Source organism: Lytechinus variegatus, chromosome 1 (genome assembly GCF_018143015.1).
Source record: "Lytechinus variegatus isolate NC3 chromosome 1, Lvar_3.0, whole genome shotgun sequence".
NCBI lineage: Eukaryota > Metazoa > Echinodermata > Echinoidea > Temnopleuroida > Toxopneustidae > Lytechinus > Lytechinus variegatus.
In genome coordinates, this window is record NC_054740.1 from 19603366 (window position 1) to 19621549 (window position 18184).

Here is an 18184-nt window from a genome sequence, read left to right on the forward strand (position 1 = left end):
GGTCAGCCCCCACCCTCCCACTTTTGGCTCAGCTACCCCCACCTCCCCCCACTTTGAAAACCGTCCCGCGGCCCCTGTATTGTGACGTATCATCATAGGGGGTTATGGTAGTATCCTTTACAACTTGCTATAGATCATGTTAAAATTTGAAAATGTTGGTGGCTCCCCCGATTATAGGCCCCTCCCCCATTTTAAAATTCTGGGTCCACCACTAATTTGCCCATAAAGTAAACTGATCACGAAAAATTGTTACGAAAAGAATACAATTATTCCGTATAAAGAGTACTTATTCCTAAGTTTTCGAATGTGCTCGCTCAACCATGAAAATGTTTTAAGTTCGAAAAGTGTGTGGTGATAGAAATGATGGATGATAAAACAAATACATTTGAAACCGAATTTGCCCTCAATATGCACTTTTATGACCCTTAAAATGAGTCTGTGACATTGAAAATACCATTTTTCCCACTTTGATGCGTGCTCACTCATCCATGAACAAACATATCGATTTCATTTTTGCACAGAATTCTGCCCATAGGTTAATAAACATTACTGCTAAATGACATTGCTAAAGACAGCCTTGAAAAAAAGTTCCACCATATTGAATGAGGGTTTACTTATTCTTAAACATATGCACTCATAATGTACACAAGTCTATGAGAGAAGAAGTCAAAATTTTCACAAATATGAAATGAGGGTTTGTTTCATGGACGGTTTTTGCTACTTCTGCCAACAGTTTTTTCATGAAACTTCGCACATGGCTTCAGAGTAACACTATCCAAAAGGCGCGCACACCAAAATAACCATTCAACACAGCACAGAGTGAGGCCAAGGCTTTGAACTTTCTTCTCATTTGCATAATTTTCGAATATTATGTGCTCACTGATGCATTAAACATCGGGATTTTCATAAAAATCAAATCAAATGAACTATGCAAGGAGGTTTTTAACAGATATCCATAGTTACGAATTGCATTTTTTCCAATAACGTAAAAAAAGAGAGCATCACATTCCACATGTTCATTCAAGCGTGAAAATTTAATTAAACGCCTTTGAATCATTGAAGCATGTTAAATGGTCGTGAACATAACGAAAAAGTTGAGAAAAGATCATTTTCAGTTACCAAAATGAAACAATACTTGTCTATGATATTTGAAAATCGTATTTTTTGTTTTTAATAAATGTTCATTGAACCGTGAAACGATGAATATTGTTGAAGATACTCTTCCCAAAAATAACTGTCATCATATTCTTTCATTCTTAGTGATATAAATGTGTAAAAAATCCAATTATTGTAAATTTGGACTTGTGTTTATTCAACCATGAAATTTAGCAAAAAAGTTGTATCGTACTTTAGAAAGTACCTTTTACAAGCCTTCTGACTATTTTTCATGATGAGAATGTGGAATAAGTTCCAGTAAAATGGAATCAAAGTCATGATATTTGGCTTGTGACTTTTGAAAAGTGACATTTTTGCCTTCTGACGGTGCTCACTGAAGCATGACGTAAAATACGTCCATAACATTTACTCAGAGGGTAGCCTATGAAATTACCTACACGCTCATGTAAAAATATATCAATAATTCGAATTGGTTCGGAAATTATTGATGTTTGTTCAAGGGGGGACTTACTTTTTTTGTTGTGTATATTTCAATGTTTCTTGTTTGTCATGATGTTATAAAAAAAAGATTAACATCTTCTGCAGAGAGGTAGGTTTCTAAATCTAAGATTTTCTTTTTGCATGATGCTTTAAAGGCCATGTAATCCCATTTGTACTAATTTGACATCTTTTCATTGTATTCTTGTGGGGAGAGTGTCTTTAACTGTGCTTTTATCAACCCTTTATACTTCACCTGTGCCTTCATTTGATTTGATTTTTTTTATGTACTGTTCTGAAAATTCTTACAAGTTAATGTTTATTGTCAGTGCTTTATTTTATCAATTCAAATCTTGCATGAAAACGTATGTGTTATATCTTAACCCAATATATTTCAAAGTATTATCTTTTCAATGTACTGTATTTCATTGATTAAACGTCATTCAGCCTTAACAACAACACTAATTTGGAATTTAAAAAGAAATTGTGAGAGTTTTTTATATGATACTTTTAGAATTTAATATATTTTTTCATTCAGTAATTGGCATTAGTTAGCTTTAATATCTGTCATTTTACTAAACTGTGTTATCCAGCCTTGCTTCTGCAAGTACATGTATAAGGTTATTGATATTTGCAAGAGCAAAGATTTAACAGAGTTTGTAGGATACAAATTTTATTTTATGGGATGTTTGTTTGATGAATGCATATTCATCAATGGAACATTCAAGTAATACTTTTACAGATTAAAATTATTGTAACAAGGTTCTCAGGCAGGTACTTATACCATTTTTGAAAGAAGTATGAATATTAGGTGTAAGTATGTACTAAGGAGGGTTTTTTTTTATTTCTTTTATTTTTGGCAAATTCATTTAAATACACATCCTCGTAGATAAAGTAAGGGAGAATAATAGTTTATTGCTTTCAGTAATTTCCATAATATTGTGAGTCAATGTTAGAACTTTTACTTTATATGAAGTACAACTTTGTTTTTTGTTTTTTATACTAGACCAATGACTGCTCTTCTGAATAGAATGTTTCTCCAGTTTTTTTTTTTTGTTCCATAATAGTAATAATAATAAAAATAATGGTCAGTTTTTGTATAGCGCATAACACAAATAAATCTGTTTGCTCTCTATTCATTTCATGATTTTTATAGAATCTCCACCTAAACCGACATACATGTAACCTACTGTGAATATAATTTGTCGTAAAGAGATTTGATGTGTTCATGTTATTTAATGTTTCTTATTTACTTTTGCCATTTCTCCTTTATTATACTGGAATGGGATAACTATAGTTATGAGTTATTTTCAAATTATAAATATTTTTTGGTTTGGGGAGCTACAGGTTCACTCCCAATTGTTCCTGTCTGTAGTTTCGTGGTTGTATGTTTTGGTTGTTGTTTTTTTCCAAATTGTATCAGAGGTTTTCCCAGTAATTGCTCCCGATTTCAATATCTCCTCATTATGCAGTCATTTATATTAACATTTTTTCTCATAGATTGTTCTTTTTTTTATGTTAATAATTTACCACACGCAAGTCACAAATATATTTATATTTCATCCAATTCGTAAAGAAAAATTAATTTTAGATCAACCTATTAAAAGTGAATTCAATATATTTTGTTGACATTAATTTCAAAATATCCACATGAAATTCTTTCACTTGTAATAAATGATACCTAATTGCCTGTTATTCATTTGATATCAGCATTTAATGTGGTAAGTGTGTATATTATTTTATAATTACATAAGGTTTTGAATTTTTAAGAAGATGTATGAAGTTGGATGATTAGTTTTTTGTCATTTTGATATAAAATAGCCTATAAAACATTTATTTTTTTTCGCAAAATGAATTGTGTAATGAAAAAAAAATGACCATCTTAGGGACCTTGGCATTGGGATATGTGCTCAGATTTCCTTTTTAGTTGTATTGTTATTCATAAGTGTAATATCAATGGAATTAAGTCTGTTTGGGGGAGGGGTGTCACTTTATTGAGCCTGTAAAACCTAACTTTTGTCAAAATTTATTTGGAGTACAACTCTAATGGATATTATCCTTCCATAGATGTGGAATTCAAATAAGTTCTACTGAGAATTGCAAGGTAATTTTTAAAAACTCAAATTCATTATAGTATCTCCATCTTTGAGTATTTAACCTACACATACTTTATTAATGGATAAGGTAAACTAAGAATCTTTTATTCATGGATTTACATTCCAGTCCCATATATACATTTCTATGTCATGTTAATCTTGCAGGTGACCTTGCTCTTAGAGCAATGTGTAGTTCCAGCATTACAGAAAACCCATGGATCATATCAAGATGCTACTAAAGCTGAAGGGAAATCAGATCGTAAGCATCATAAATCACACCACCATCCTGTTAGTAGTGACAACGGTAGTGCTGGAAATTCACGCAACAGCAGTATCAGTGTTTCCTCGGTAGGTGTATATTCTATTTGATTGGTCTCATGAAGGAGATCAATTCATTTTGGATCCATTTTTATGAATGCAAACATGCAAACTTGTAAATTTTAGTGTGAAAAGTAAGAAACTTTGAAATAAACTGTAAAGTCAGCTACTAGTGCATATGGCCTGAATAATTCCAATCTCTGTTTTCAATTTTAAAGTGATTGCTATGATTTATTTTTTATACTACATTGTACTTACATATTTATGATATTAGAGCTTAAAGTGATTGGTCAACATTGGTTTGACTTTTAAAAAATCTGAGCTAGAAGGTCACACTTGTCACCTGTGTCTTTGATATGTTACAAAAATGAAGCCCTGAAAAAATTGCGTTCGAAAATCATTATTTAGTGCTTCAAAAATTGAAATATAAAGTGACCGGAAACACCATCTTAATTTCATCCCATACAGTTATGTGTACTATTTAGGCGTCTATAAGATGCCTACTTACAAAATTGGGGTTTGCCTTGTAGTTTTAGCTTTTCATTCTCAATAATGGTTGTTTTCAGGGTTTATTAGTTCTAATACATGCACTTGTACACATGTTTCATCTTGGTTTGAGAATTTTTTAAATCGGCTGCTCACAAAGTTAAACAATACCTTTAATTGGCAGAGCAGTGGTAATCTGATTCAAAATCAAGTCATTATTTTATTACCCTGTCCTTTGGAAAGGACCAAAACCCGTCAATTCTCTGGTTACTAGCTTACAAGCTTCCTTGCTTTCATTGCATCCAAGTAGAATAACCATGACTACCAAATCATTACCAAAGTGATGATTTTTGATCGGCATGTAGTCAACTTACAAAGTTTTACAAAGAAATACATGTAGATTAAGTGACGTGAACTTAAATTCATACCTTAATTAAAGATTACATCCTTACATTGATGTCAATTACCACATGATGTTTTATAGCATAACATAACCCAATGAAACATAATACTAATTTGATTTCTATACAGCCTCCCCAGAGGAGTAGTATACTAAGCTCAAGCAGCGGATCTACCGTTCCTAGTACTAGTGTATCTAATGGTAGCTATGAAGATTGGGAACTGAATGGACTTTGTTTACCAGGGAAAGCATGCCCTAATAGAGAAGGTGTCCCATCATGGGTGAGTAATAGACACTTTGGCCAGTATTCTGAAGTCAGGTTTAATTTAGACCATGGTCTAACCCGGTGCTAAAATTATGGGAAGCCAAAAGTGTCAAAATTTTTATTAAGTTGTATGTTTCTTATGTTAACTGTGCTCTTTCCTGATACATCGATGGTGAAGTCAGTTATCTATTTCTACTTCCTAGACAATTGTGAATGATTTGAGAGCCAAATGAGCTGAAATATGACATCTCTATGATTTATGTAACAATTGGCTATCCATACTTAAACCACAACTTTAAACCTGAGTTTGAGTTAAACCCGACATCAGAATGCTGGTCTCTGAGTACTTGTGCCTATTTCAAAAGTTGTAAATATTGCTGAGTTTCCTCCTAGCTCTCACAGTTCAGTTAATTGGATGGATAATTATTTTCTATTTTACATAGGGAAGATTGCAGATACATTATTGCAATGAAGATTAAAGATGCAATACATGTATTTCACTTACATTGTTGCATGCAGGATCTATTTCATTCTTGGCAACTTGTTTACCATGGTAACTGCCATGTAACCTTGATTTTGATTATCTGCTGAATCTTGTTTCCTCAGTAGGTACCATAATGGTTAAGTTCCCATTATCAAAAGTTCTTCATGAATTTTTAGAAACCTAAAATGGATTTCACTTAAAATCATTTGATTGATTGATCATAGTATACATTAATGGAATAAATTTGCCATAAATTAACTTGTATGGAGTCATCAATTGGTGCAGAAAGTACAATATCCTTTAATGCCACCGCACACCTTACGACTGTTCGCGATCTGATTTTCGAACAAATTGCATTTTTCTCATTTTCTGAAAATGTGAATGGAAAATATCATTTTATTTGAGGTTAAATTTAATTGAAAGAATACTAATATAACAATTTTCACAGATTGCAAGCCTTTATTTTCGAGTGAAGGCCAAATTAATTTCAAATCTTAGCTAATCTTACGACTGCTCTGACGTCATTACGAGTAGATATTAAATTTGCTTTTATTCTAAGGATTATAGCTTAGTCACAAATTTGAACATTGGTATTCGTACGATGATTTTGAATATTACACAGTAAGATATTCCAAGTTTCAATATTAGCATCAAATTCTACTATGTTTTATTCCAATATTGAGTCGCAGACCAATCGTAAGGTGTGCGGTTTCCTTAGGAGATGCTATGTCTTTCATTTCTTCAGATTTGAAAACAAACTATACTTTTTTTTATGATACAGGATTGTATGTGTAAGAAGATAGAGGATTCAGTGAGTATGCTTCAACAGGTGGTTGAGATGTTACCAGAGTCAGCTAATGCTGAGGAACGTATGGTAGCAGTTGACCCAGGGCTCCAATCACTCAATGAAGCTCTTATCAAGCTTCAAGAACAAGCCAAATTCAGCGTGGGATTCCAGAGATTACAGGTAAATCATTCCCTGTCCTGGTATTCGAAAGAACCAGGGCAGTTAAAATGATTGAATTTGTTTTTTTCTTCCATTATAAGTGCTTTGTTCAAGGATCAATCAAGATTGACCAGAAAGAATGGGACACTTTTCAATAGAAAGAATGAAACCTCCCAAAAAGGTTATCACTAGAGCATTTATTTGATTCATCCAGGAAAAGTCAAATACGATGGAAAAAATAAATCTATGCATCTGGACTTACTTTGATTGGAACAGAGAACAGTTTCACGTCTGATCCGAGACGCTTCTTCAGCTCTTCTGAATTGGCGGTAAATCTACGTCTTTAAGACAATAACATCGACGGTGCTTCAGCGCCAATCATCAACGACGATTTCCCGCCAATTCAGAAGAGCTGAAGAAGCATTTTTGGATCGGATGTGAAACTGTCCTCTGTTTCAATCAAAGTAAGTCCAGATGAATAGATTTATTTTTTCCATCATAATTTTGCATATGGTATGTTAATAAACATGTATTACAATATAAGTCATGAAATAAGGAGGATGCTAAAAGGTCATTTTACTCCACTCTTGCACATTTTTCTTTTTACTGTTGTTATATGAGACACTCTATTGTACTCACATTTTACCATACTTTTCTTGATAATTGTTTGTTCTTCTGTAATCAATAATGAAACTGAAATGTAATACTTCGTGTTCATGATGTCTTTGAATTGATTTTTTTTTTCTATTCCAGGAGGAATACAAAAACCTTGATTTTCTGCAGAATCTACAGAACAGAAGGGATCTTGTATTCTCTCAAGTGGTATGTAGTATGATATGAATATATCAATGTTCACATATAGAAAGTTTCATAAAGTACTCAACATTTTTGTATGACCAACCCCCATTTTCCCCATTATTGACTTCACTTTAAGAACTGCTCAAGTCGATATTGTTACAGGGTTGTATGTGTGTGGGGTCAAACACACAGACTCTATGGAATTACTCATATAAAGTATTTAAGGTTTTCTTGTAAGTAATGAAATATATTGACCTTACAGAGTATATGAAACTTAATATTTTACCGTCATTAACATGCAGTATTTGATTATAGATTTGTTGTGCAATTACACTTTTCTGTAAATGGCACAAATATTAACAAAATAATACGATTTAGGGAAATTGATTATCAAGATGAGATCTTATGTAGTGAAATACATCATCCAGTAAATTAAAATCAAGTTAGATGTAGAAAGAATTATGATCCTTCCTTTAGAATATACAGTTCCATTGAGAAATAAATGTTGCAATACTATGACAGACTTGCTCTTATCTATTCACTTGCCAGGATACCAATAGTTTGTAACAGTAGTTTACAACCTGTTCTTGGTAGCAAAGTTTTTAAACAAGGCCCATTAAGTTTGCTGTGTGACCCCCTCACCAATGTACTGTGGAGTTTGAGAATCTAATAGAACGGATTGTTTCGCTTTCTTTCCATCAGATCACATCTCTGATCGTTGGTGTAGTTACACAACTCAAAGAGAATCTTAACAACAGGGGATATCTCAAGCAGCTTTGTAAGCTAGGATTCTTAGCTCACTTTGAGAGTCTACTCAGTACATATGGTAAGGTCGTACAAATTAATGATGTATTATTTTTACCATGTAAATGTAGCATATAATTATCACCTGGTGGGTGTTTCATAAAGCTGTTCGTAAAGTTACGCACGACTTTACAAATGACTGGAACATGTTCTTAGGTCATAAATCAATTACATAGGGATATCACATAGCACAAGAAAGGATCACCAGTCTTGTGTAAAGTCATTCGTATCTTACGAACAGCTTTATGAACACCCACCGGGTGTGAAACTATGTTACAAAGTGCAATTAGCTGATGAAAATGGTTGGATGTTTTTGCTTCATGTTTAGAATATGAAAAAAATAAAGACATTAACAATTTCTGATCTTTTATGGAGGATAGATAGATAAAATGGTATTTATTGTGATAAAAATTCAATTAGCAGCCAAAGGCTGAATTGCATGAATTTGTACATAGTAAAATTTTAGTAAACAAACAAGCGAAACAGTAAAAAAAATAACAAAGTATACTAATGTATAATACTGGAAAGGGGACACAAAAAGAAAAGTATAGAGAGGGAGAAGTAATGTCAAATACAGGAAAGGGGAAAGGTTAGGAGTAGACTAAATGTATATACCTTTAACATAATGCACATTTTAACATAAATATATATTTAACCAATTTTGAATGAATAACAAGACATGTAGGTTGAAGAGAGGATTGTATGAAATTACTTGCTTTGTAGAAAAGAAAAAAAAATAAAGCTATTAATTGGGTGAAACTGAAGGAGGAAAACATGTATAAATATTATAAATGATACAGTAATCTGGGTTGGGATTGCTCTCGACATGCTTGATAATGATTCTAAATAAACACTGTGTTGATGGTAATAATAATAGTTGAAGGAATAGTTAGATATTAGTATTGTTTCTGCTTTTCATATTACAGTATTAAACAGGATCTACAGCCTATGAAATTGTTTTGTATTATTTTTAGCTATGCAACAGTCTATTAATCATTTAAAGATTGTTGGCTGAATAGAATGACTGTTTATTGCACAAATTTTATAAAAGAAACACAATACAGAAATTAAGACATAGAATGTAACATTTTTTTGCCAAAATGAAACTTGTGATCATATTACTCAAACATTGATAAATTTACTTACAATTGGCTAATACATATATAGACCTTTGTTTTCTCAAAGAATTTTGACTGATGTAGCATTTTTACTATATTTTCTAAACCTTATGATACTCAACTGCAATTAATTTTAGGGTATGTTCACATGATGTATGGTGATGTTTTCATATTTTCTGTTGCTAGGTGATGAGATGGGAATGCTTGAAGACATGTCAGCATCAATCAAAGATCTTCAGGGAGTTACATTCAAATTAATTGCAAGCAAATCAGAAGATGATAAACCTCTCATATCAGGAAGCAGGTATTTATCTCCTAGTAATACCCAAGTAGAGTTTAAGGCTCTGTCACATTGTTCCGTGCACGCCTTGCAGGTGAGATGCGGGTAAATATTTTTGCTATCCGTAAGTCGTCTGCAGGTCAGCTGCATTGACAGTATCTCGCACATATCTCACAAACAGATGCCCGCAGAAGCGCACGCAAGTCTGATTTGCACGCAGAAAAGTATTGAACATGCTCAAAACTTTGTTGCTGATGACTTGAAGGCAATCACATGCAAGGCTTGCACGGAATGATGTGACAGGGTCTTCACAAATTGAATTGAGTTCAGTTGTTAAATTGAGATTAGATTATTGAATTTAAATGAATTGAAATGTAGTTAAATGAAATTAAATGAATTTGTATTAAATTAAATTGAAAAATTGTTATGAGTTAATTTAATGGAATGGAATGAATATGAATTGAGATGAATTGAAATGAATGTAATTAAACTGCATCTGCCAATTTATGTGGAAATTTGTATTTAATTGGTTTGATTTTTTTTTAACAAAATCATTAAAACCACCTTGATATATAAGCTTCTATAATGGTTTAATACACAAATATATTACTTCATATATGTTCATGAATGAAATATATCACAAGAATTGATTTAATGTTTCCAGTGATAACTAATGCCTTATTCAAGTCTGTCATTCAACATCTGCAGGGAGTTTGAATAACATTCACAGTTTCATGAATATGAATACTCAATCCAAAATACTGAATAAAATTGGATTTGCTGATGTTGTTTACGGTACACCATGTGGAGTGTTATAGAAACAGTGGATAGAAGAAGAGACAGTCAACCTGTCCGAAACGTCGAGTCTCACTACTACTCATCATCTCTACTTGCCGACTCAAGCCAGCATCTCCTCATCAGCTCTACTACTCAAGCTGTTCTCACTCAACATTCCTTCTGGTTTACAGTCCGTTTCAGGACTATTTTCAAGAAAGAATACTCTACTCTCAAATCTCCACTTTCTCGCCTATCCACTTCTCTTCGTCTATCCACTGTTTCATCTATAACACTCCACATGTTGTACCGTAAACCACATCAGCAATTGTACATGCCACCATGCAAACCTTCAAACAAAATTGGATTTGCACTCATTCTGACAAAGTTCTGATTGATTGTTTTCTTGTATTTAGATGCAATGTAGTTGTAGAGATTCCACTGGACATAAACACCTTGACCAAGCTACCAGATGACCTTGGCCGTGGTCAAATTATCAAGGTCACTCCTGTTCTCTTCACTGTAGGGATCAATGAAGAACAATCTCTTGCTGAATTGTGAGTTAATGTTTCCTTCTTTGAAGAAAAAAATACACATGTAGTTGAAAAAAAATTATTGTTTCTTTTCAAAATAGCAACTTAAGCATACTTGCAGATGCTTAAATTTGATTTCCATGATCGTTGATGAATATCAATTTGCAAGTCTCCAAAATGAAGCACAGAAATTTACATTCAAGTTATTGATCTACTTCAGTGTTAATTTGGGTGTCTTTTGTTGTTCAGCGAATAATGGAATATTCCTTTTCTTAGTGACTCCATATTTTTGGAATTTTGATTGTGTCAGAAAATAGCAAAGCTCTATTGCAGAGTGAAAGGGCTTCATTTTTTATGGAAAACTTGATCTCTCTATGAGCTTATTTATCTTCTTTGCACTGTAAGTTAAGCAAGATAACATTAAAAGTATTACTTACATGTAAGGGTGAAGATGTAATCTTCTGTGATTGGGTTGATAAATTTTCAAGGTTTTCTCAAAGACACATGAGTATTGTAGTCTTCAATGGTCTTGTCTTGTATATTGGATTACAACTCCTCAAACTCAAAGACAATAACCAATCAATGTAGAGGGTGTCAGTACTTCGCTAACTGTTAAGTTATGAATTATTTTATTTACCTTACCAGAGCTTTGAATTTCATAAAGAATTATATTGCCTTGTTTTTTTTCCAAATTTAATGTTTGAATTAATTTAAAATGCATTCTTAAATAAATGTTTTTATTATGTAAACCCTGACTGAATAATTGGTTTTGATACAGGTTTGGAGATACATCATTACAAGAGTCTATCAACAAAGAAAACATGCATAAACTAGATGTCTACTTTGATAGATACCTTAGATTAATACAAGTTGAAGGTATGTATCTTTGTCTTTATTATAATTTGGTATATTTTTAACTACAGACTAAGGGGCCAAGTCATAAAGGTGTTGGAAAGTTACACAAGTCATGACTTATGCAAGTCAGATTCCGATTCCTCCCCCCCCCCTGAGCTTCAGTTGAAATCTGAAATCTTTGTAGATTAAAATGTCATTTTTATTGCATCTGAATGTTTTCAGGACTTTTTTGGGGGGAGGGGTTGGGTCTTGAAGTTTTATCAAGGTCATATGGCCTGCCTTCCCATTTAGCACAAGAAAAGATGACTAGTAACTTGCTAAAGGCTTTATGAGAGAGCCCCAGAGATCCTATCTGTAAAGAATTACAATTGTCTTTAAATCTTCATTCCCATGAATTGCAACACATTGAATAATCGTGTTGCTTTGCTATAAATTTCTTGCACCTGAAAGTATTACCCTTTAAAGGTTGTTATCATTAATCAGTAGTTTTGTCATGTTACAGACTGTATTGAATACACTACAATTACACTACCATGCTGATTATGTTAGAATGTTATCTTATCATCTGAATGTTGCTACTACATGTATTTTATACATACATACATCTTGATGATTCAAACAAAGGGTTCATAAAGTTGTAGGTTGTCTGTTTATGATCAATGCAGTTTTCCTTCATTCGTTTTACAGATCGCCCACATTCCACAAGCACACTGAGTATTGAGCTTTTAATGACAAGTTTGAGGCATCATGTGCAGTCTAAGAGACAGAAGAATGTTGAGATACTACACTATAGCAGACAGGTAGGTTAGCATCTGGGCCCCGTCTTACAAAGAGTCATGATTGATCCAATCAACCACAAGTATGGAAAGCCAGCAACGTCAACATCTAAAATGCATGTTTATTGAAAATATTTTCTACATACAATGTATATTCATACATTTATTGACAATTCAGTGTGCTTCTCTTTGTTCACATAGTACTTTGTGCAAATTTTCTGAAGAAGAAATTATGACATTGATGGATTTCCATATAGTTGATGTTATTAGATCAATCGTAACTCTTTATGAGACAGGACCCGAATCATAAAATCAAACCAAAGTTCCGAATTCATAATTCTGATTGTTTAAAAATCGAGTGATGTTTGATTGCGATGCTTTCTGTCACCTGCCCCTGTCTTGCAATTCAATTATTGGGAAATGGTTTGATTTGGTTTGGTTTTATGGGATTGTAAAGAAATCATGATTCCTTGCAGAATAGCAACCGGCAGACAAAAAGCTGTAAATCCCCCCTGATGGTCTTAGCATTGATAGAATGAATTTTTTCCCAAAAAGGGACATCATTTGGTTTCAAACTGGGGTGCCCATATTTTAACTACTGTTCAACTTGCTAAAGAAACTTAATTGTAATTGTTTCTTGATTTTGTAGTTTAGGAAGGTAGGGACCTAATTTTCTCCTTTTTGCAGTTAAAAGGGTTTTTTCTTCAGTGGTGTGAAAGGAACATTATATTATCTATATAGTAGCTGATGTTTAGTCTTGTTGGATCTAGATCAATTACAAATTTCAAAGAGCAATTTTGATCAATTATTAGGTGGGAATGTTGAACCATACATGTAGGCATCTGCAAATCTGATTGGTGATTTTGGGATCGTTATTGAGCAGGGTCAAGTGCTTCACCCCTCCCCCTTTCATTTCTATGAAGACTTTCTTCAACTTTATCAAGTATTCACTTCTCAGTAATTCATTGGGTGAATCGATTCATATGAGCCAATTTATCTTTTCAACACCTTTTGTTTTTCTAGTTGGTGAGAAGAATAAATGGTATCCGTTACATGAGCTGTAAGAGTGCTAAGGATAGAACAGGGATGTCTGTGACGTTAGAACAATGTCAACTACTACAAGATGAACACAAGATGGAGCCCCATATGTTTGTGCATTTACTCAACACCATGCGCAGGTTTGTATTGCATGTAATTAAGTTTTGTGTTATATGGGATCTGCCGCCCAAAAATGCGAGAAATTGATCTGAATGTGAACCAAAGGGATGTACAGGTTTGCTCTTGATGGCAGTATCTTTGGCCAGCAGCCATTTTGTATGACATAATCAAGTTTAGGGTTTATTGGTTGGATTTGGCAGTTTGGGTGGGGATGATACAGAATAGGGGTAACATGAAGATTTTAAGCCACTCAACCAATTTGTACAAGGCAATCAGTGAACAGAAAAAAAAACACCATTTTAAATTGCATCATAAGCTTACGTAACCAGTTTATAAACTACTCATAAGATTAATAAAATTATCTAAAAAGAAAAAAAACTACATGTCTGAACCTCCTGGATTTCTCTACTCTTGCTATTTACATCATCGTGATCAAGACAAGAAATATGGAAGACAAAATAAGATGATTTAAGCATAATGTTACCCCCAAGAGGATATTCCAACATTTCTTATTATGGGGAGGTCAGGTGAGCTCCAGTTAATGAGTGTTTATTTTTCACCCTTTACATTTATTATATATAAATGCTCCATGTTGTAATTGAATTGCTCAAACTATTGTTTCATTTATTTTCCAGTGAGGGGACCAGGAGAGACAACTCAAGAAAGAACACAGGAATCAACAAGTATGCCTTCAACAAAATGCAGTTAAGAGCATTCCCTAAGTTATACAGACCACCAGAAGGAACCTATGGCAAGACAGTTGCAACATAATCCGTAATGATTACCAAGAGGGGGGTTTCATGAAAGTTGTCAGCACTGACAATCTCAGTGAAACCCTCAGGTTTTGATTGGCTGAAAAGCACAGGTCTATCACTGTATATGTATGGTATCTATTGAAGAACACTTACATTTAGTACTTACAAGCTTCATGACATGGTGCCCTTTTCAGAAACAGGTGCAATCAAATATTTCTCTCAAAATAAGTAATTTATAAGCAACTAGGCTCTCATTGCATAAAACTTACTATTGTGGTAACTCACATGGTAACAATGCTCATCAGCCAATAAAGCCAAGGATTCCATGAAAGATATCATTGGATTTCAACTGGGCGCCTGGGCGCAGAATTGGGCACTTGAGACTTGTGATTGACAGTTTGCAACATTCTATAATGTACTTGTCTTATAAAAGCATGCAGTCATTTGTACTAATTGACAACTCATGATAAGTTGGTGGTTTGGTTTATCATTACATAGCTTTCAAAACCAAAGCATTAGATATGTTTTGGCAGAAAACAGTACACAATGTAGATATAGTTATTAGTGACATTAATTCTCAGCAAATTCACACCAAACTTTTTTATTTCAAGAGCTTGTGTTGCCAATTTGTCTGTTGGCACATAGGGGTTCATTTTTAGATATGACATGACAACAGTATTGATGGCATATATTAGATTCGCATACACTATTTTAGACTGGTGCTATGATAGAGGTGCTTTAGCTAATGTTTATGAGATTGCAATCTGGCAAAATGACTATCCTTGGAGATCTGTTGGTATCTTAACTAGTTCTTAGATGACTACCACCTGATACCTTGACCTTAATTCTAATCTTAAAAATCCGTGTAACCATAACTCTGTTTTACTAATCCTAATTCTGTGCAGATAATGTCCAGAAATATCACAAAAGAGCTACAAGTTGGTAATTTTAGGTGGAGCAGTTTAGATTTTCCCTGTACAAAAACACCATAGAATACAATAATGCTGGCCGCATTTTCAATACACACGATCAGCAAAACATATCATTTCTTTTACGTGGAAATTCACTGCATTGCAGATACGACAGTTTGGCTGATGGTCCATTTGCATATTAAGTGCACGCTGCTACTTTTTGCTTTGCTTCAGTATACGTTTCCAATGGGATGTGCGCATTCAATCCATAAATTGTATGGCAGCGCCATTAAAATCCCCACATATCTCAGAAAACTGAAATGAAGTGCTGCCTAGAAATTTAATTATGTATAGTGTGGGACTTGTACTTTCATTTTCTGAAAAAATATCATGATCTATTTTTTGACCAAAACTGACTGACATGACGGTTCAGATGAAAGCTGATGATATGAGTCCACAATGAATTTCAATTAATCATTTGGTACATTATGTTAATCATGAACAATGGATGGAAACCCTGTAAACTAGAATTCTTGATTAGTCTGGAGTTAAACCTAGGTTGATTCATTAGAATACCACCCAGGTATTTCTTAAAATATAAGATGTGGAGTTAGCAGATAAATATTTGAATGAAAATTATTTAGATGTATAGTTTATATTCTACCCCTGATTTCAATCAAGTTACTCAGACTGTTTATTGGTATGCTAGCCTTGCAATTTGGTTTCTCTCTTTCCAAAATCTGTAACTCTTTCAAAAATGTTTATTTAGATATACTCAATATCATTTATGGAAATTATTTACCGGTATTCACTGATAATTGTGGTAGTATGGTTGTATAAATACCAAAGTAACAGCTGTAGCCTTTTTTTCCTAGAATTGTTTAAATTCTCAAGTTCATGTCAGGATCACTCTTTATTTACATTACTGACTGGTTCTGTGGCTAGCAATGCTAGCTGTGGCTCTTATAGTAATAGACATGCTTAGTTAAACTCATACATGGGTGAAAATTAGCTTTGAGATTTCAACCTTTGGAGCCGTGTCTTTCCCGCAGGAGTCTTGCAAGTGGCTTTTCAATACCAATCTTCATATTTCATCCTTGACAAAATAATAGAGAATGATGGAAAGTTGCTTTGAAAAGATGCGCATGGGGCCTTTACAGCAGGACTTTTGCTAGAAGATGCGGCACAGACTTTTCACAAATTGCTTTGTCTGGAAATTCAGGACAAAGATGCTATCTTTGGGGATTTGTGTAATCACTTTACTCACTAGATACTCAGTTGACAATGATTTAATGTTGCAATGTCAATGGCTCAATGATGTTCTTTTTTGTTGCAAGTAATTTAATATCAACTAAGTTTTTAGTACTGGTAAATCGGAAAATAGCATGAAAAACGGGCATACTGAAAGGTTGTTTGCCATGCACTCATTTAGGTCAAGTCCCCCCAGTAAAATGTCGATTTGAATAAATAGAGAAAAATCAAAATAGCATAACGCTGAAAATTTCAACAAAATCGGATGTAAAATAAGAAAGTTATGACATTTCAAAGTTTCACTTATTTTCACAAAACAGTGATATGCACAACTCTGTGACATGCAAATGAGACGGTCAATAATGTCCCTCACTCACTATTTCTTGTGTTTTCTATTGTTTGAATTATACAATATTTCCTTTTTTACAGATTTGACAATAAGGACTAGCTTTCTGTTAATTCATGTGATGTTACTTTGATGAGTGCATGTCAAAAAGCTTCAGTATGTTTCTCTAAATGTAATTTTCCTAATTTAATATCATTGTGTAGTAATAAAGTCTCTCTACTTCAAAAAAAGTATTCATTATAAGCAAAGATTTCATGATACCTCTTCTCTTACAAGCTAGTCCTGTTGTGGGTAAACAGCTCTGAATCACTGGTTGATATTTCTTTTAAAATGAATCATTGAATGAATAAATCATCATTTAATAATCTAATGAAGCAGGTCCTTTACATACTAATCCCTTCCCTGATCTCTTCTGCAAACCATGAGGAGGAGAAGGTTCATAATGGATGACAGATATTGATCCATGTTTAAGAATTTCCTAGGATTATTATTAAGACTTTCTTCATGTGTACTTTTTACTTATGATCAATGCCACAACTTGTCAGCTGGCCAACATGTTGGATAAGGAAATGCTTGTGTTACCCTTGCGGTATTGTAAGAGAAAAATGAATATCTTAATAAAAGGTATAATCTACGCATATAAATTGGAAATGAATTATGGTGATTTTTTAATGGATATTCATTCTTATATTTTGTTGAATTCCGTACTGGGCATCATTAAAATCTTCCTGTATAGAAGAGAACTTGATCATCCCAATCCATGCACTAATGATAAGTTGAGACAAAAAAATAGTAATGGATTGTAATATCTTTAATTTTTTCATATATTGTTATCTTTGATTAACATTGATCCAGTAGACACGTAGAAAACTATTGTCGTTTCATCAGCAATTTTATAATGAATTCTGACATCAAGTTTCTTTTGTATTTATGGATATAACAATAAGGGTTGCCTTAGATATCTATGGCTTTTAACACAACTCATGAAATAAAATTAATAATGCTATTTTTGAAATTTTGTACATAATATATGACTTTTTAATAAATGATATTGTATATATTTCTGTTCATATTGGTATTGTGGCATGTGTACAGAATGAATTCAGTTTCAGCATGCTTTTCATATTTGTACCTCTGTAAATACCTTATTTATGATGTAAATTCCTTTGTATGAAACATCTGTCCATTTAGTGACTGTATACTAAACTTGTACATTTTAGAAGAACTCATATAATAT

The 18184-nt window shown here is 33.2% G+C and overlaps 1 protein-coding gene across 3 annotated transcripts in view; it reads left to right on the forward strand.

The window, feature by feature from the left end:
* Positions 1-16567, forward strand: part of LOC121408449 (inositol polyphosphate-4-phosphatase type I A-like) — a 52864-nt gene extending 36297 nt beyond the window's left edge. For 2 of the 3 annotated variants that reach the window (XM_041599927.1, XM_041599934.1), the window contains exons 15-26: positions 1685-1705; positions 3855-4037; positions 5025-5174; positions 6424-6609; positions 7342-7410; positions 8089-8212; positions 9495-9612; positions 10779-10919; positions 11674-11771; positions 12438-12550; positions 13550-13704; positions 14320-16567. In XM_041599927.1, the coding sequence (XP_041455861.1) occupies positions 1685-1705; positions 3855-4037; positions 5025-5174; positions 6424-6609; positions 7342-7410; positions 8089-8212; positions 9495-9612; positions 10779-10919; positions 11674-11771; positions 12438-12550; positions 13550-13704; positions 14320-14455 (1494 nt within the window). In that variant the 3' untranslated portion in view covers positions 14456-16567. The remainder of the gene's footprint in view (positions 1-1684; positions 1706-3854; positions 4038-5024; positions 5175-6423; positions 6610-7341; positions 7411-8088; positions 8213-9494; positions 9613-10778; positions 10920-11673; positions 11772-12437; positions 12551-13549; positions 13705-14319) is intronic. The other variant, XM_041599942.1, reaches the window with a different exon arrangement.
* The last annotated feature ends 1617 nt before the right edge of the window (positions 16568-18184 follow it).